General features: G+C 40.6%; 2 protein-coding genes across 17 annotated transcripts in view; one reads left to right on the top strand and one right to left on the bottom strand.

Annotated features, from left to right (window-relative positions):
* The window catches only part of CACNB2 (calcium voltage-gated channel auxiliary subunit beta 2), a 355,444-nt gene extending 352,953 nt beyond the window's left edge, over positions 1 to 2,491 (top strand). For 11 of the 12 annotated variants that reach the window (XM_053572163.1, XM_053572165.1, XM_053572169.1 and 8 more), the window contains one exon: positions 730 to 1,362. In XM_053572163.1, coding sequence (XP_053428138.1) covers positions 730 to 1,224 — 495 coding nt within the window. In that variant the 3' untranslated portion in view covers positions 1,225 to 1,362. Of the gene's footprint in view, positions 1 to 729 lie in introns of all 12 variants that reach the window. The other variant, XM_053572162.1, reaches the window with a different exon arrangement.
* Positions 2,217 to 20,339, bottom strand: part of NSUN6 (NOP2/Sun RNA methyltransferase 6) — a 51,085-nt gene continuing 32,962 nt past the window's right edge. For 4 of the 5 annotated variants that reach the window (XM_053572179.1, XM_053572175.1, XM_053572177.1 and 1 more), the window contains 5 exons: positions 11,580 to 11,728; positions 7,936 to 8,061; positions 5,185 to 6,314; positions 4,880 to 4,940; positions 2,217 to 2,341 (listed from right to left, as the gene is read on the bottom strand). In XM_053572179.1, the coding sequence (XP_053428154.1) occupies positions 6,102 to 6,314; positions 7,936 to 8,061; positions 11,580 to 11,728 (488 nt within the window). In that variant the 3' untranslated portion in view covers positions 2,217 to 2,341; positions 4,880 to 4,940; positions 5,185 to 6,101. Of the gene's footprint in view, positions 2,342 to 4,879; positions 4,941 to 5,184; positions 6,315 to 7,935; positions 8,072 to 11,579; positions 11,729 to 20,339 lie in introns of those variants that run through there. The other variant, XM_053572178.1, reaches the window with a different exon arrangement.

The raw sequence follows: 20,339 nt of genomic DNA, 5'->3' as shown, positions 1-20,339 counted from the left end.
ATGCAGGATGTGTTTAGGCGCCCCCTGTGAAAGGGTTGTTTGACAGGTTGAGAACCGCTGCCCTAGACCAACATTATAAACCAGGTCCAGCATAAGCTGTTAATCTGTTTGAACAGAATATCCTATTTATCCTAATACAGGCTTTAAAACTCACTACATGTTCTTTAAGATAGGGCTAGTCAATAGCACTGGTTGTGGAAGCAGACCACTTGGCTTCCAGTCCTGGCTCCACCTCCAACTAAATTTTCATCCTTGAACAAGGTCTCCAACTGCTCTTAACTCAGGCATAATGAGGGCGCACTATTTACCTCCTGTCTGTTGTCATGAGTTGACCTTAAGACTGGCAGATTAATTATATACGAAGGCCCTAGAGCAGTATATTGTCATTGAAGCATTTTATATTTTTAATTATTTTGGATTCTCTTTCTTCATCTTCCCACATATACTTAAGCAGAGGTAGTTAAGGCTCCATCCATCTGCAGAAAACCCTTGAGGATCTGTATTCAACCACAAGAGAATATACAGAACACTGCATCTTTTTTTTTATTTCTATGTGTACTGCTCTGGACCCTTAAAAATGCCATTGGACATTATCACAGGAATTGAGATAGGTTAGAATTCATTTTAATATTTCACAGAAAGACTATGCTAGAATAGACATGCTTGAGGCTGTGCTAGTTCCTTACACACTGACCTTGGTTAATGCCCATGTGCTCCCCTCCTTGGCAGGGTTCTCAGGGTGAGCAGAAGACCGATCGCTCTGCTCCAGTCCGCTCTGCTTCTCAAGCTGAAGAAGAACCCTGCCTGGAACCTGTCAAGAAATCCCAGCACCGTTCTTCGTCCTCTGCGCCTCACCACAACCATCGCAGTGGTACAAGCCGAGGTCTCTCCAGGCAAGAGACATTTGATTCCGAGACCCAGGAGAGTCGAGACTCTGCCTACGTGGAGCCCAAAGAAGATTATTCCCATGAACACGTGGACCACTATGCCTCACACCGTGACCATAACCACAGAGATGACACCCACGGGAGCAGTGACCACAGACACAGGGAACCGCGGCACCGTTCCAGGGACACGGACCGAGAGCAAGACCATAACGAGTGCAACAGGCAGCGAAGCCGTCATAAATCCAAGGATCGCTACTGTGACAAGGATGGAGACGTCATCTCCAAAAAACGGAATGAGGCCGGGGAGTGGAACAGGGATGTCTACATCCGCCAATGACTTCTGCCCTTTGTGTGTGTGTTTTTTTTTTTTTCACCCTCAAACAAAATCTTTGGGGTCTCTATTGCAATCATATGTGACGTCTTGTAATATTTTGTATTGCTATTGCTTGAATAGCAATAGCATGAAATAGAGTATTCAAAGACTTTTTTGTAAGTGCTGTATCCATTGGCCTGGTACGGCTGCAGTCCTCCGGTTCTATACTGGACTCTTCACAAACTGTCTCGGGCAGCTGCTACTTGAACAAAATCTGTTGCCATCTAGGTGATACTAGTGTTTTCAGAAATGCAATTGATGTATCCAGCAAGCCAGAATCAGCACAGATAGAAAGTGGAGTTGCTTGTTTCTCCAGATTTGCATATTCATTCATGGACCACTGTTTCGTGCTTTTAGTCAGCCAGAGGTACATTTGGAGACAGATTCAGTCTTGCCTTACACAAAGGGGATCATAAAGTTAGAATCTATTTTCTATGTACTAGTACTGTGTACTGTATAGAGAGTTTGTAAATGTTATTTCTGCAGACACCTTATTATAATTATATACATATCAGTTTGATCACACTATTTTAGAGTCTTAATGCCAAGTCAGCAGATTTGCTTTATGAATTACAGGGACTAGAAATGCCCACATTCAGGAAATTTGTAATAACAGTGTCTAGACACTACCCTCATTCTATTAGAAAGTCTGTACATACTGTAAATATGTGTGATTGCTTGACTTGAAAAGGTTTGATTTCTGAATGTTATACCATCCTTGTAAGTTTGTAATTTTCACCATAAATTATGGTAAATATAACCAAACTCCAGCGGTTGTTCTACTCCATACAGTTCACACTGATTGTGACGAACACATTCTTAGTAGCTGGTGTCTGCTGTAGTCGCTGCACTGGAGGATCTGAGCCGGAACCCGCTGTGTGCACGTGTGTGTGTGTGTGTGTCTGTATACAAGTGTGAGGAAGACACTAGAGACTGGTATGGAGAACGCTGCCCACCTGGCTTTGTGTCTCCTCGTGCTCCGTGTTGCTTCAGAATCCATCGCGCAGTCAGGGAATGTGAGGAAGCTTGCCGCCAAAGGTAACGAGGAAAGCATTCATCTGCTGGCTCCTTGTTTTTGCTCCTAGAGAGTAAAAATACAGGCAACTTTTACTGTGAGTGTTTCACTGGAAATGTACAATCTTTGTGTGTTAGAGTATTTGTTTTAGTAAGAAACGTTTACACAGCTTGTGGAATTATTTCGTGGGAAAATAAATTTTTATGACTTCTCCCACTTCATTTTCTAAGCTTGCCTACTGTTCCTGGGGTTTCTCTCCTGGCTCACCCACCGTTATTCCCCCCCACCCGCTCCCCCAGTGTGTCAGTACCCAGAAGTGCTGCTTACAACCAAAGTTTCTGCTCTTCAGAAGTAATCAGGGCAAAAATGGGGGGACTTGCAATGAATAAAATGTTAAGAACATTTTTCCTACATCAGATACCCACTCTGAAGGGGGACCTTGAAGACACTGTCTCTTAAGAAGCTTCCACTGTTGTAGCCGTGTTAATGCTGCAGCTTTTTCTGTGTCTTAAGTGTATATTCTGTCCAGTCACGACTCACAGGTAAGGCAGGATTAAGTGTGTGAGTCGGTCCCAGGAAAATGCCTATCTGTAAATTCAGATTTGTACACTACCTTATTTAACAGAATAATATTAGTTTTTTTGTTTTGCTTCCTTGCTTAATCCAAGTTATTGCCAAATATTGTTAGACTTCTGTAAGTTTAAATTGTTTTACATTTAACTCCCTGCTTACCATACCCTTAAGAAAATTCAGTTTTAAAAATCAGTTACGTGTGTAGTATTGTATCAGCTAACATATGAAAAATTTCCCGTAGAAGCAATTTCCTTGTTAATTAGCTCTATACTGTTTACGTGAAACTTATTAAATATAAAAGTGGTCATAATATGTAACTTTTTTGACAAAATCCTCACTTAGATGGGAAACCATATTTCTGCTCAACTTTCATCACAGCAAAATATTGTTGATTACCAGTCTGACTCTCTCTGGTATTTCGTCCCAATTAATGACTTTGGAATGTTTCTGTGTTCCTCCAAAAGTTACACTAAAGGGTTTGGCATAAGAACATCTATACATGAAATGTGTATAGTAAGCGTATGTGTACACTGTGTTGTAAACTAGTCAATGAAGACATAGTCCCAAGGAAGATAGGATTTACTGACTTATGGAATGTAAAATTATGGGCTTCACACAGCAAAGGCTTAATCTTAACCTACTCAGTTGTAGAATCATGATTTCATCCTAGAAAATTCTAGACATGTATTTAACAGTTGTATGTTTTTGTCAGACCCGTTTCAGTCTTTCCTATGCTCTTTCTCTACTGCTAATGTAAGGTACTGTTACAAAAAGGTGCTGCTAAATGCAGGGTGTCTCAGTCATACTGTACTTTGGGACAATGCCACACTTTTCACATGGTCTGCTATGCATTCCTGTTAGACATTCACTGTCAGCTACACTGAACTGTTTAACAAACCTGGTTTAAAGTAATTCATATAAAACAAATAAAGAGCTGGCTTCTGCACTGTTCCTTAGTAGTAGTATTAATTGCCATTTTAGGAATGATTCAAGTAATTGAGGATATGTTAAATATTCAGCAACTCTTCCTACTTGGGGAGTACCTTCCTTAGAGGCAAGGCCAAACACTTGATGTTCCTTTAGTAATCTTCCCAATGTGTCTGATTTAAAATTTAAAGCTCAAGGTAGGTAAAAGATTTAAGATGTGATCTCTAACAGAGTAATCTGTCAGTTTTTGAATTTCTGCTACGTTGTATTTTAAAACGTGACACAGGCCTTTAAAGTAAAATGTACTCCCTATTAGTTTTAAATGCTTTTTTCTGTTGCAGAGACCTGTTAATCCTAAATATGTTAAAACATATATTTATTAACTTTCCCTCACATTTTTCTCCCTTCCTACAGCATTTTTTCCTTAAATTTCCATGTCTCTTAACATTATTTTATGTTCCAATTTACTTATATTTTTGAAAGGAAAAAGCCTACTAAACGTTGTCTACCTTTAAGGAAAATGTAACAATATTCTTTGTGTCCTTAATATTTTCAATATGCAAATATTTTTCTTCCATTTTGCTGGCAATGCTTATATTCTGATCTTTGTTGCTGTTAATGGTTTACAATTTTGTTGTTATGCTGATTCTCTACCATTTTCATCCCACTTAGCACATAAGGTTTTGCAGAGAGCTTGAGAAGAAATGGATTTTGTGGGGTTTCTTAAAATACATTTAAAGCTTGAGAAGGTATGCTAAGCCCTGGAAAGAGAAATGTCACAGGTAAAGTGTTTCTCTTTAGTCATATAACATCTACTGGATGCAAGGCAGAATGAGTGACATCAAAAACACACACGTGCTTGAAATAATTTCTCTCTCATTTGGTAACATTTGCTCTGAAGTAGCGACTAAAAAGCACAGAGTCTCTGCCTCCAGGGTGTTTCCTAAATGTGGAGGGGGGTTTAGAGGGCACAGCTAGTAAAATTGAATGAGAGTGTTCATTGCTGGGAGACCAACAGAGACTGGGACTGACACCCAATGAGGGGCACCTAGACAACTTCAGGGAAGGGTGTTTCAGCCAGGCTTCTCCAGATAGGAATCTTACCTGATCCAAGAGACCTTGCAATCATTATTAGTGACAGTTACGAGGAATTCCCAAAGGAAACCTATGAGGGAGAAAAAAAGAAATCAAACTATCAGGCCATTGTTGTCAATTATGTATTTCATTTGCCCAGGGCTGGCTAGGTTCAGGCTGAGCTAACAGAACAGTTGGATGTAACAGCCACTGCATGAGCTAGCCTTCAAACTCTGGTTGGGTGCTGGGTATTTTAGTCTTATCTAAAAAGCCAGTAACAGTAGAATGAAATAAGCTGAGGCTATAATTAATGTTTTTAAAAAGCTGTCACTTACATTGGCCACCATATGGTCATTTTTGCAGTTCCAATGATGCTCTGTTTTTTGTTGGAGTCCATATTCGATTGTGAAGTAGTCTTTTTTAGTCTGGATCTGTCACAGGCACAGTTGGCTTGTCTGATGTTGGTTTCATGTGAAATGGTTTATGTTCAATAGAACATCAAGGGCCAGGCCCAGTCCCACATGTCAGAAGTTGGTTTTCTCTTTTTCAAACATTTTCTAATAATTTATGCATGTTTAAAAAAAAAAAAATAAGGTATCCAAATTGTAGAATATTCTCATTTTTAAAATTTAGTGTAAAGAAAATAATTATTTTACTTTCTAATTTAAAATCATCAACAAAATTAAACATAGGAAAGGTAAGCTATCATTTAGAAGAGTATTCATAATTCATTTGAAAGAGGGGCTGATGTCCCAGATAACAAGCAGAGATAAAGTAAAGTAAAATACTACCTCAGTTGTTGGTACATAGTAAATACTATACTTCTTGAGGAATTACAACATAGGAACTTGGGAACAGAAAACAATTATTTTTTATAACCACATTAAATATTGCTAATTTATTCCTTTTTAACATTACAAAATGACTTATATTTTTTACAAATACTAGACCCCAAATGAAAATATGTTCCAGACATCTATAGATATCTTCTCTTCATAACTCCACTAAACCCATAAAGAAAATATTATTTTAAAAACAATATTATTTCCCACCACTCCCTACTTCCTCTGTATCTCTTGATCCGGGTGAAACAGCTGGCAGCCATTTGTCTCCTTAGCAACCATGCCATCGCTCACTTAGGGAAGCCATTGGTTTCCTTAGCAACCATGCCATAGCTCAGTTAGCCTGACAACACTTTGGCTAAAAAAAAAAAGGCAAATGTTTGGAATTTTCATTTCTGAGGATCCTTCTCCTATGTACTTTTGCATTTTACAAATTTTGCAATGAAAAAACCTATACAATCCTTATTTGCCAAGCGCATCATGTCTTCTATTGCGGCATCTCTCAGAGAGTCAAGGTCAGTGTGCTGCAGTGGCACAGCAGATGGATCAAATCGCTGCAGCTGTTTCAATTGTTCAAATGACAGGCCGGCTCCCAGCATCCCTTCTCCTCCAATCTGCGGTTCCTGTTTGGAGAAAGTGAATAAATGTGGATGAACATCCTGTAATTACTAAGTATGCCTGGTGTAATTTAAGTTAAAAGACACATTGTGTTGTAACAACCACATCTTCCAAAAATAGAAAAATGAGTAAATGCCTTTTACTTATGTGGCACATACATGCTGTTTTCTGGGCAGAGAAGTGGGAAATCAGTAGTATGTGGTGACCTGATGAATTATGGTCACCTATTATGTCCTGAGTGCTTATCAAACACTATGAAGTTACAAAGCCCTGAGCTCTGTAGCTGGAAACACAGAAACTCAAATAGCAGCTGCTACGTTTTAGCTTTTGACCTTAAATAACTTTAGCTATCCCAATTTCCTCATCTATACAACAGATAATACACTCAGGTCTAAGGCTAAAAGAAGGTGGTATCACAGCTTTCATAGGTGCCCACTGGGCACTGAGTAAATGGAACATTATCATCAATGAAGCGGTAGGTCAAACTGCTTTATCACTATCTTAAACTCTGAAAGGAGTTAGGCACCTAGGATACCTCTCCCTGACCCGTATCAACTGGATGATAAAACTTTCGTTGCTGTTGTTTTTACGTGTACTACAAGAACAAATATTAGGGATACGTAAATTAGGGCTGTATCAATTAGTTTCAACAAACAGAATCAAAAGGAATTGAGTGATACTTGCAAACCACTACTGAAAAAGACCTATAATCCTGACTTTAAATCACTATTTTTTTCATGTTGGTAAAACGTGTTTTCAAACACAGTAGTTAAGAAAATGTAAGGGAAAACTTTCCATCTCTTTTCGGTCTCTACTGAGCTTACATATGGATGTGGACATGTACATACACTTGCAAATTAATTCTCAAGTCTTCCCTTCATCTACAATGTAATTATCTTAATTTCTGAGTCTAGAAACCATCTCATATTCATTTATGTATTCCAGTTACCTATTTTCTATATAGGAAAGTTCTAAAGCTCAATGTTCAACATATCAAATGAACATGAGCATTATTATGGGTTTAAAGTTAATCTCACACAACCTGGGCTAAAAATTGAATTACAGTGTTAATAAATACTGTAACACAAAGTTAGACTAGCACTAGGTAAAAAATTTTAAGAAAGCTCTTTAAATGTTACATGGTTTATATAATAAATTGTAAAGAAACAATAATCCTGAACTACTTTTTTTCCTCCTGGTTGGTTTTTTGATATCACAAAATCACAGTTATCAAAGCCTGTCTGGGCTTTGATGGGACATGGAAAAAAAAATACTTAACATTTTCCGTATCAGAAAAATACAAGATTGGAAAGGGGAAAAAGAAAAACCTTTTAGAAAGAAATGGCCAAATAACATGAATAGTAAGAAGTTTACAAATGGAATAAACACATAAGACACCCAAGCTCTGTGCCATTTTAACACAATGGTGAGGAACAGAGACAGGAATAAAGTTTGTCAGGACATATACAAATTCTCTCCGGTCAGTCTTAAACTCAGAAAAACATTATGGTATATTAAAGTATTCAGAAGCTTTACTTCACATATTTCTTCATGTAACACACCGTGTTATCACCTGCTTCTGTTTCTGTGATTTGATTACACAGACAGAAGTGAAACTATTATTACCTGGGGCTGAAGCTTCAGGCAAGGAAATGTTTTGAGGGCCCAGGCAACTTGTTCTTCATTTTCTGCCAGTGTCACAGTGCACGTGCTATAAACGAGCACACCCCCTGGCTTCAGCAGCTGGACTGCCTAAAGAAAACTGTGATCAGATCACACAGGCCACAAGACCCAATAAACATCTGAAGGAACTCCTCAGCAGAATGTACATTTTTTAGTATCTGTGTAAAATACAATGATGTTCTGTAAGGAACCCATCTCTAATTAGAGCACTTAAGACCAATACTTGCCCAGAGTAGACACACTTCACTATCATGGAGCTGTCATAATCCATGTGGACCAAAACTCTCTCAAACACAATCACTCACATTCATGCCTTTAGATACCATTTTTATGCTGAAAACTCACAAATTTACATTTTTAGGCCAGACATCCTTTCTGAATTCCATATTCAAACATTTAGTTGCCACTCAACCTTTCTACTATCAAATTTGACATTTCCCCAAAGGTACTCCTATCTTCCCTCTGAAACCTACTGACATCTTTGCATCCTTCCAGATGTTCCCATCCCAAATCTTAGAGTATCTTTTATGCTTCTCTTTCTCTCATATTTCCCATCTACTGGAAAATTCTATTGGGTCCACCTTCAACCCACAGCCAGAATCTGGCCACTTCTCATCACTTGCACTAACACCGTGGTCCAAGCCTGGGTCACTGCAACAGTCTCCCATTTAGTCTGCCTGCCCTCCTACGATCCAGTCTCAGTACAGTCCAGAGCAGTCCTTCTAAACTTGACCCTTCTCAGCCCCAAACCCTTCAAATGCCCTCCGTTATCAGAAACAAAGCCAAAGTCCTCACAGGCCGTGGAGGCCGACACACCCAAGTATCTGGTTGCCTTTCAGACCTTCTCTCCTAAACTCTTTCCCTCGCTCACTCAGGCTGCCTGCTGGGCTGGCACACGCACGGCACACGCCGACCTCAGGAGCTTGGCACCAGGGCAGAAAGTTCTACTTCTCCATACACTTGGTCCTTCACATGCTCCTCTACTTACATGCCGTGTTTTCAGCGATGCTCTTCCCAAACCCTAGGTAAAACTGGAACTACGCCAATGCAGCACTCCTGTCCCCTTCAGCCCCCTTCCTGTCTTCACTTTGCTCTACAGAGCCATGGAATTAATGCCTCATGATATACTGAGTAGCTTATACATGTCCTTCCCTCCTCTGCTAGAATAGAAACCCCATAAATAAGGCCATGCATTCCCTGCTGTGTTACGACTGTACTGTCAAATATCTAGAATACTGTCTTGCATACAGTAGGCACTCAGTGAATATTTGTGTAATAAATAAGTGAATCAGGAAATAAGATGTTATGCTAAAGTGGATTTGAAAGACCTGAAGTTTATACTTTCAAATTCCCAGATATTTTAAAAATTTTGAATGAAAATTTAAAAAAAACACAGTATATTCTTCTACTTGTATGATTATTTTTTTTTAAAGAGACACAGTTTCACTCTGAGAGGCTAGAGTGCAGTGGCATGATCAAAGCTCACTATAGCCTCAAACTCCTGGGCTCTGTGATCCTCCTGCCTCAGCCTCCCGAGTAGCTAGGACCACAGGCACATGCTACCATGCCCAGCTAGTGTTTGTTTTTTTAATAGAGTCTTGCTGTGTTGCCCAGGCTGGTCTCCTGGCCTTGAGCAATCCTCCACCTTGTCCTCCCACAGTGCTGGGTTTATAGGCATGAGCCATGGCATGGCACTTGTGCTTTTTAAACCAGAGTATGCTGATCAAAATTTACGTTGCTGCTATGTGCAGTTCACTGGGATTTTCTCCATAAATCCTTGTAACAACAGTGAGGGAAAGTTACTACCACCAGCATTAGGACAAGCCGTTATCCATCATGAAAGCCTGTGCACCCACGGTCACTTATGTGGATGAGCCACGGCTGGAATGAAGACGTTTCTGGCTCTTAAGTCTGATTCTCCATTTCTGTCCAGGCCAAAGGGCGCTCCTAAGTTCCTCCTCACCACTGTCAGCGTTCCCTTTCACTGCCATCAGGACTGCATCTACTCCTAGCAGCCTTTGAAAATTTCCTTTTTGCTATGACCTAAAAAGAACAGAGCCAAGTCCTTGACGGCAGAATCCTAATTTTACCCTCAAGTCAAAGTGTGTCTCAGCTATAAGAAAAGCTTCCTTTTTGCTCCTTGCTGTTTCAATTCCAGGGATGTGTTCTTTCAAGGCTATATAGGAAAAACAAGAAGTTGAATTATCCACAGCCAGTGCCACCATCGTGAATGAAAGGAGATACCAGGACAGCTCAATAGAAATGTACTCAAAGACAACTTTAGACACTGCTATAGCCTATGACTTTATAATTGGGAAGCTGATCAAATGCTGTTTATACTCTGTGATATCCACAGTCATTTTAACAAGACTGAGCAAAATCGGGCAACACCTGTGGCTCAAAGGAGTAGGATGCTGGCCCCATATGCCGGAGGTGGTGGGTTCAAACCCAGCCCTGGCCAAAAACTGAAAAAAAAAAAAAAAAAAAGACTGAGCAAAATCATCAAATGTTCTATCTGGAGTTCTTCTAAAACAGTGGTTCTCAAACTTCCTAATACCACAGCCTTTTCATTCAGTTCCTGTGGGTCGCGACCCACAGGTTGAGAACCGCTGTTCCAAAATATACTGGATACCAGTTAAATTTGCACTTTTCATGGTTCTTCTATCCTACACCACCCTGTCACTTTCCCTTTTATCAATGGTTTTGCCTCTATTAGACTTCCTAATTTGCTATTTCAGATGACCCAGGAACCCTATAAAAAAAGTGATTCATTTTATATGCAATTCCTTATGTCAATTAGTAACTATATGTTAACAACTCAGTTAACTATTTTAGGATAGAGCAGAATGTTTGAAATTTATTAAATGTATCAGTGAAGAAATTCTACTCTTGCCCTTACATTTTAAGGAGTGACTCAACATAAAGGAAAACTCCCTGTATTTAAACTAAATTTTCTCTGGGCGGCGCCTGTGGCTCAAAGGGGTAGGGCGCTGGCCCCATACGCCAGAGGTGGTGGGTTCAAATCCAGCCCTGGCCAAAAGCTGCAAAACAAACAAACTAAATTTTCTCAATCTTTTGTGTACATTCTTGCGTGTGTATGTAGTAAAATATATATCGCATATAATTTACCATTTTAAGTATACAGTGACATTGTGCAACCATCACCACCATCCATCTCCAGAACTTTATCATCTCAAACAGAAAATTTGTACCCATTAAGCTCTTAATTGTCCCACTCCCAAGTCCCTAGTAACTTCTATTTAAATCTGCCTATTTCTAGTTAGGCCACATAAGCACCATCGCACAGTATTTTTCCTTTTGGGTCTGGTCCTTATCACTTAGCATAATATTTTCAAGGTTCATCCATGTTGTAGCATGTATCAGAATGTGATTCCTTTTTAAGGCTGAATAATGTTCCATGTATGTATATATCATATTTGGTTTATCCATTTATCTGTCAGTGGACTTTCGGGTTGTTTCCACCTCCTGGCTGTTGTGAATGATGCTGCTATGACATTACTCTCAATAGTTCAAGCATCAAACTAGCAAAGGTCAATATTCCTTTACAGGAAAGGGTCATAACATACCACAGTAAAGAGTCTCCGCTGTAATGGTTGATACGATGTCACTTCCTTCAAAGTCCAAGTACAAGCCATGTTTGGTCTCTGACCCATTCCACTACAGGGTGCATCAAGAAGAATTCGGTCAAAAGTTTCTGGCAAGAAAGGAGGTCCCCCTGGGAAGAGAATTAGAAACATTTACTATTTGCCCTTCTGGTCTAGAATAGAAAACTCTTGAGATAGAAGCAGAGATCACAAATTTAAAATCATAATCTGGAATAAAGAAAAGCCACCTCTCCCTTCAACCAATTAGCTGGTTAAACTAATTCTGACTTACATTTAATATAGATTTTACTTTGTGGAAAGATTAAAAATATGCTTATTGTAGTTAGGGGTTACTTTTTGATAAAGTACAAAAGAGGCTCTAATTAAATAAGACCTTGTATGGGTAACTCCAGGAGACACAATTTATCAGAGGTAGGAACTGGAATTGATTCTAGTCAGTCCAAAAACATATACTTCTTTTGTTCGTTCCTCCTGGGGACAGCCCAGAAAAAGAGAGCATACTAGGGGTAGTGAAACATATGATTCTGGCTATATACATGAGTCTCCTTGTTTCTGTGGCCATCCGTACACCTGGGATCCGGAATGAGCAGAATGAGTCAAGACCTCCCCGGATTCAATTTTATACCATGTGTTCCTTGGCACTCACTTGAGTAATCTTCTTCACTCCAACTTCTGATCTATTTACTATTGCTAGGAGAAAGTTATGAAACCACACGATCTGCTTACACATTTCTACTATCTACCCGCAAGCGAGATACTGCTGCTGACTGTAGTTGTATTTAAAGCTGGTTGCTTTTCTACAGGCTCCCAACAAGGTTCCACACCTCACTGCAACATCACCTGCTTTTCAAAGCTGGTAAAAGTAAGCTCTTATCAATTGAACTCAGCTCCATCTACAACCATCTTTACTGTCTTATCTACTATCCCAGAAGAAATTCTTTTCAAGGTAAGTAATTACGTTTACACAATTTGATAAAATCCTCTACAAAGACCACACCAATTTACACTTTTATCACCATAAGTGCACTTCTTTTCCCAAATCCTATACAAAGCTGACTTTAATTTTATTGGCTATTTGCATTTTTTCTTTACAAGAACATAATGTCTTTGTCCCTTTTCTATTGAGATAGTCATCTTATTGATCGTAAGAGTTCTTTATATAAGAAAGGTATTAATCTTTCCTCTATAAAATATTTTATAAATATTTTCTAGTTTGTCATTTTAGGCTTTTGTACACATCAATGTTGAGTAGTAAACGTTATCTTTGTTGTTGAGTTCTATTTTTGCTTCCATTCTTTAAAACCTTCCCCATTGTGAAACCACATAAATGTTCGTTCACATCTGCTTCTGGTTATTTTCAGTTTAGCTCCTGACTCTATTTAATCCATCTCCAACTTACTTTTGTATATAGTCCTTTCCCCTCTCCCTCCAAAAATAAATCAACACAGAGCTATCTACTGACTGATTACTCTTTCCTCCAGGCTTGAAATGCTACCTTTATCTACATAGAATTCTTGTACTTACATATACTTGGACCTATTTGAAAGGTTTCTGTTTTGTTCCAGCACATCCAAGTTTTCAAATGCTTTTTTCTGAGCTACAAATCTAGACTGCCATACATGCTGCCCTGTGATGGTCAGGTAGCAACTCTGCAAACTATAGTTCTCCTTTGCATGCTGACTTCCTTTGGGGAATCACCAATAGGAGGCTCAGGAGTGATGGGGTAGGGGGATCAGAGGCGAGAGGCAGAACAGACTTTGTCCTTCCATCCTGTTTACCTGCTGCTCCTGTCAAAAACATCCCAGTAACAGCCTTTATGTTGGCACCAGCAGTTTCCAGCCTTTTCCCTTAAGTATCAGTATAGAATAGACCAAGGCCCCCTCCTTTGAGAGGGCTGAGTCCCAGCTCCAGGAGGTACCCTGCTCCGAGTATCAAGGAATGTCTCCCTTACAGGGAAGGGACTTTTCCTGGCACTTATCAGCTCTAGGTTGTCCCAGGGCTCTCCTGCATCTATTCAACTAGTTCCTTATATTGTTTATTCATATTAAATAATCTCTCTTTAGTATAAATTTAAACTAAATTTCCTCTATTAAAATAACTTAGAGTTTTCTTTTAATCCTATGGCCAGATAAATTTCCCTAAAAACAGCTCTCAAAAATTTTTTAAAAGGCCAGGAAATCTGCAAGCCTACAACATACCTTTGTGCATAGCAAAGTGCCCAAGCTAAACACGTGAGCTGGAATTACACTCAGCCAGATGTCCCTGCACATGGTGACCCTGTCAAGGGTAGTGGCAATGCCTCATTTCTGCACCCATTTCTAATAAACACCACCTTTCATGGATGATACTAGATGATTATGTAGACAGTAAATTAAGAAATTAACAGGATGTCTTCCAAACTTTTCATAGAACAGACCGAGATCACCAAAATGACCCCCAAATGTATGTGATGCAAGTGAAATTTCTTTCATACAAAACTAAAAAGTGTTAAGGATTATTTGTAGTGTAAGAATACGGACATTTTTATTTACAAAAAGCTTTTTCACATAATATATAATCTTGAAATTATACTTTGGGATCTCTAAAACTACATTAGAGTGGTGTATAATTTAGTAGCAATTTATATTAAAAGTGAGATTGAGATGACTTCTGGAATAAGGGCACTAGAAGTTCTACAGACCCTCTCCCAGCAAAAAGCCAAAAGCAACCCTTAAAGTCTGCTGGAAAATGTCCTTAGGGCATACAGCAAATGAATAAGCATTTATTCAAGAAAACCTACTACATCTCAGCAAGAACCATGGGAATCTGCAGAATTTGAGCCACATCCCATTCCCTTCTCCCTTTTCCTCAACTGCCTCCCCATTCCCTGAAGCTCAGAGTGAAAGATCCACTTCATGTGGGCACAGCCACAAACGCATATTAATAATTCCTTCTTTGTCCAAAGCTCTCAGTTAAGGAATGCAAGGAATGTGCTGTCACTACAAGGGGCAGGCTGGCCAGTATTTTTTATCTGCCCAGGCTCTAATTCCATAGAAGAGCAGCTGAAAATCCTGGGGATGTCTCTTCCCCACCCTATGATATCCCCAGTCATAAGTGGGAGGCTCTACCCCAGATATAGGAGGCTGAGAATATTAAAGACTGGTTCCCATTGCCCCAGCTCATAGTGAAGAGGTTCTATTTTAGGAAAAGCAAGGCAAAAAGGCCAGAGGCTGCCACCCTAGCAAGAGTGTCACTCCACAAAAGGCCAGAGGCTGCCACCCTAGCAAGAGTGTCACTCCACGAGAAACAGGCCACTGTCCTGTCCTCATCTCTGAGGCAGTGGCCCAGAGCTTCTGCCCAAGGGAAGAGGCAGAAAGGAAAACAGAGTTCTGAAGGTCTCCCCAAGTGAACTGACTTAAGAAGAAAAAGTGGAAAACCTCAGCACACTCCTGAAATAAAGGAGAGGCTGGTGATAATCAATTAGGAGGATGCTGGTAACTGGATGAGGGCAAGAAGCTAAATCACAGACCAGACAGAAGCTTATCAGAGACCCAAGGAGTGAGACAGTAAGAGGAGCCTTCCTGGGGCAGGAACAAACCTCCAAGACGACCCGTGCAAAACGTTTCAAATTTATTGGATCAGTGGAGCAACTTATGTGCCAGGACCTGTTGAAAAGACTGGATCAATTAATCTGTCACTAGTAGAGCCTAACAAGTCTTTGTAATATCAACTGAAACAGAGTTTAGCACAAACATCAAGGGAAGAGAAAAAGAGGGATCCGTTAAAACCAATGTCAGTTATCCCAGGGTCACTTGGCACATTCTGAAGAGTGCAGAGGAGCTAATATCAGAAGCTATAGATGCTGAAGAAACAGACTTTACCAGAATAGTCCAGCCATCACACTAAAGAAATAAAGAGTAATAAGCTGGGGTGGGGGAGGAGGGGGAGGCAGATTAGTATCCAAGTTTATTTGAATTTATCTAAAATGACCAGGTTTAAAGAAGAAATGATGAGATACACAAAGAAACAGACAGTGTGACTCATATATAAGGGGGAAAGCAGTGAAAAGGAACTATCTCTGAAAAGGATGAGCTGCCAAACAGCAGACAAAGACTTAAAGCAGCCTTTAAAAATATGTTCAAACAACTAAAGAAAAGGAAACCGTGCTCAAAGGAGCAAGGGAAGAGAAGGTGACAGTGTCTCCTTAATAACAGGGGATTATCTTATTAAAAAGGATATTACAGAATTAGAAATGCAATAATTTCAATTAAAAAAATCCACTAGAAGGGTTCAACCAGAGCTAAGCTGAAACAAAAACCGAGTGTGCTGGAAGATAGATGAATATAGATTGTGCAACCTGCAGGTTGGAGAGCAAAAAGATGAAGTAAAATGAACATGGACCTCAGAAAAATTTATGACACCATTAAGGGCTCCAACGCAGGCACAATGATAGTGCCAGAAAGAGAAAAACATATATATATTTTTTTGTACAGAGTCTCACTTTACCGCCTTCAGTAGAATATTTTTAAAAATTATGGCTCAAATAACTCTTAAGTTACACAAGTGCAACAAAAGATCCACAACAAGATACATCATCATAAAACTGTTGAAGCCAAAGGAAACAAAATCTTAAGGGCAGCAAGAGGAAAACAAATCACCATGAAATAGGGAACTGCAATAAGATTAACAGCTGACTGCTCACTGGGACAACAAGAAGAAAGGCCAAATAATAGTAAGATGGCATATTCATAGTAACCAAACGATAGTAAGATGACATATTCATAGTAAAGAAAGGGAAAGAAAACCACCATTGATCAAGAATTTTATATTTAGCAAAACTATCTCAAAAATAAACATGAATGGCTCAGCGCCCATAGCTCAGTGGTTAGGGCGCCACCCACATGCCCTGAGGCTGGAGGGTTCCAACCTGGCCCAGGCCTGCTAAACAACTGCAACAAAAGAAATAGCCAGGCATTGTGGTGGGAGCCTATAGTCCCAGCTACTGGGGAGGCTGAAGCAAGAGAATTGCTTAAGCCCAAGAGTTTGAGACTGCTCTGAGCTGTGACACCATAGCACTCTACTGAGGGCGATATAGTGATACGGTCTCAAAAAACAAATAAAAACAAACAAACAAAAAAACCCATGAAATAGGCAGGCATAGTGGCTCATCCCTGTAATCTTAGCAGTTTGGGAGGCTAAGATGGATGGATTGCTTGAGACTGGGAATTCAAGACCAGCCTGGGCTACATACTGAGACTCCATCTCTAAATAAAAAAACACTTGGCCAAGTATGGTAACATCCACTTCAAGTCCTAGCTGATCTAGAGGCCAAGGTAGTAGGATTATTTAAACCCCTGGTGTTCAGGGTTGCAGTGAGCTATGATTCCCTACTGCTCTCCAGCCCTTGTAAGAAAGACTCTGTCCCTTAAAAAATAATAAAGGTGATGTAGACAGTTCTCCCAGGAAGATGTACAAATGGCCAATGGGTATATGAAAAAATGTTCAACACCACTAATCATCAGAAAAATGCAAATAAAAACCACACTAAGATATTACCTCACTACACTTAAAATGAATAATATCGGGGGCAGAGACAAGATGGCTGACTGAAGGCAGCTTTCCACAGAGGCTCCCATCCAGAATCAGAGTTAAAGGACAGAAATTGAGCAAGTAACCTGGTGGATCAGAGTTGAACCAAGACAGAAGGTTGAAGAACGCACATCAACCCTGCTGCAACCCCAAGGATAGAAACAAAAGATACAAAATCCATCACCAAGTGGACAGGAGTCCTCTCCCCAATGAGAACGGCTCGGAGTGCCCCACAAACAAATGAGCAGAGTTCAAAGGTCCTCCCACTACACTGCATGGGACAGACCCTCTAAAAACTGGACCTACCTCCCCTACTACGGTGCCACGGCATTCTCCTGCCAGGCATAAAACTGTATATATTCTCTACCTCAGTTCTGAGCTCCCAGTACTCCCCTCCATTCTCACTCTGAGGTCTGGAGGCCTGTCCCCCAGGAGTCCAGATTCTTGGGTGATTTCTCGAGAAGTGTGGACAGGGCCTAGATTGCATCTGGTCAGTGGTGATTCTATGGCTCGGGAGTGAGGAGAGGATGGAGCGGCGATGCCCAGAGGCGCAAAGCAGCAGCCACTTTTGGCAACAATAGGGCTCACTCCCAGATATTCCAAAGCCACACCCCCTGTCTCCCCAGGCAACCAGAAGAGGCCGGACATTTTCTCAGGTGGCAACCACTGCAGAACAGATCTGGGACAGAAACGCAGGCCCCGTGAGTAAAGGGTTTGCCTGAGGTGGTACCGGCCTGGGTGGAGCGTGGGGACTAGAAAACACACGTGTAGAGCCAGGAAACTGCCACAGTGGGGCTGACCCAGAGGACTGCTTTACTAAGCCTAAGATGCACCCAGCCCTCAGGCGATCGTCAGCCTATAGACAAAGGAAGGCAGGAGGTTAGAACTGACAGCTAACCAAATACAAACCTGCAGGAGCAAAGGAGGCACAGGCTCTGGGAACTCAAAACAGCTTCTCTACGGCAGAGGAATTTAGCAGGGAATTTACAAATTCCCGCAAAGTTGTTCTGTTCTATTCTGTTCTGTCAGTAACATCAATCAGGGGCAGGGCTAGAACTGACTGAACACCCCCCAGCCTCCATCAAGCGCCCAAGGTTGTCAGGCCTCACCTCCCCCTGCTGGATAGGGGCAGAGCCTGGCTGAACAGATACAGATTTCCTTGTGACGCAGGCAGGTGCAAATCCCTGGAGTATCTGTTCACTACAGGCAACTGGGTCACAGCCCTCCAGGGCTGTCAGTGACTGGGTATGACAGAGGTGCAAGGTGGGGAAGGAAGCATCAACCTTCCCAGACTAATCTATTTGTTGGGAGGGAGGGGGGTCCTCCTGACTCCACGGAGCACTGGAGCAAGTCTTATCTGAGTTGTCACCAGACCCCTGCAATCCAGTTGCCAGAGACCTTTTAAACTCTTCCACCTGAGACAGGTGCTGATTGAGACAATTGATTTGGACCTTTTGAACTGAGCCAATCGCCTGAGGACAATTTAAGTGGTACCCTGAGTGTGTGGTTGTAGGAAGGTTTGATTTTCCTTTTCAAATTGTTGCCTGCTGGGGACAGGGGGACATAATTGCGGGTATTTCTCCACAGCTGCGACTTCAACCCAGAGTAAATGTTTCACTAGGGTCGAACAGAGACCAGCTGAAAACAAGACAGAACTACTTAGCCCCACCACACCAAACAGGTCCCTAGTTTCTCAGGCCATAGCACTGTAGGGGTCCTCAACAAAGCTCCAAGGGAAAAATCAAACTGTGTAAAATAATTATGGGGTGGAATCAGCAGAAAAACTCTGGGAACATGAATAACCAGAATAGATCAACCCTCCCCAAGAAAAGATATGGCAGATGTAACTGAAGATCCCATTCATAAACAGCTGGCCAAGATGTCAGAAATTGAATTCAGAATCTGGATAGCAAAGAAGATTAATAGAATGGAGAAAAATTTGGAATTAGAAATTCGAGGAGCAAATCAAAAGTCGGAATTAGAAATTCAAGGAGAAATTCAAAAGTGGTCTCAAGAATTTAATGAATTTAAAGACAAAATCACCAAAGATTTTGACACACTGAAGCAAGAATTTGCAGCCCTCAAAGATCTGAAAAAATACAGTAGAATCCCTCAGTAACAGAGTGGAGCAAGCAGAAGAAAGGATCTCTGACACTGAAGACAAAGCCTTTGAACGCTCCCAAACTCTCAAAGAGGAAGAGAAATGAAGAGCAAAAATGGATCATTCTCTCAGAGAGCTCTGGGATAATTCGAAGAAGGCTAATATCCACCTCATTAGAATCCCTGAAAGTGATGAAGTGGCCTCGCAAGGCACAGAGGTCCTTCTCCATGAAATTATGAAACAGAATTTTTCAGACATACCAAGAGATTCTGAAATTCAGATAGCAGACAGTTTCAGAACCCCAGCATGACTCAATCTGAATAAGACATCCCACAGGCATATAATTAACTTCACTAAAGTTAATGTGAAGGAGAAAATTCTGAAAGCAACCAGACGTAAGAAATCCAATACCTACAAAGGGAAGAATATTAGAATGACTGCAGATCTCTCTACTAAAACTTTTCAAGCCAAAAGAGGGTGGTCATCGACTTTTAATCTCCTGAAGCAAAATAAATTTCAACCCCGGATCCTGTATCCAGCTAAACTGAGTTTCATTTATGACAGATAAATTAAATACTTTAACGACATTCATATGTTGAAGAAATTTGTCATAACCAAACCAGCTCTTCAGGATATTCTCAGACCTATCCTCCATAATGACCAGACCAATCCTCTACCACAAAAGTAAACTCACTTAGAAACTGTTCATCAAACTCCAACTTCCGCAGTGCCGAAAAGATTAAAAATGTCCACTGGACTTCTGAAAAACTTAATACCCAAAACTTTACCAGACTTATCAATATTCTCCATTAATGTGAATGGCTTGAACTATCCTCTAAAGAGGCACCAGGATAGCTGACCGGATACAAAAACTCAGGCCAGATATTTGCTGCATGTAAGAGTCACATCTTACCTTAAAAGATAAATATAGACTCAGGGTGAAAGGATGGTCATCCATATTTCAGGCAAATGGTAATCAGAAAAAAGCAGGTGTTGCAATTCTATTTGCACACACTACAGGCTTTAAACCAACAAAAGTAAGGAAGGATAAG

Source organism: Nycticebus coucang, chromosome 20, assembly GCF_027406575.1.
Source record: "Nycticebus coucang isolate mNycCou1 chromosome 20, mNycCou1.pri, whole genome shotgun sequence".
NCBI classification, from domain to species: Eukaryota; Metazoa; Chordata; class Mammalia; order Primates; family Lorisidae; genus Nycticebus; species Nycticebus coucang.
This window is presented reverse-complemented; position numbering and strand designations above follow the sequence as displayed.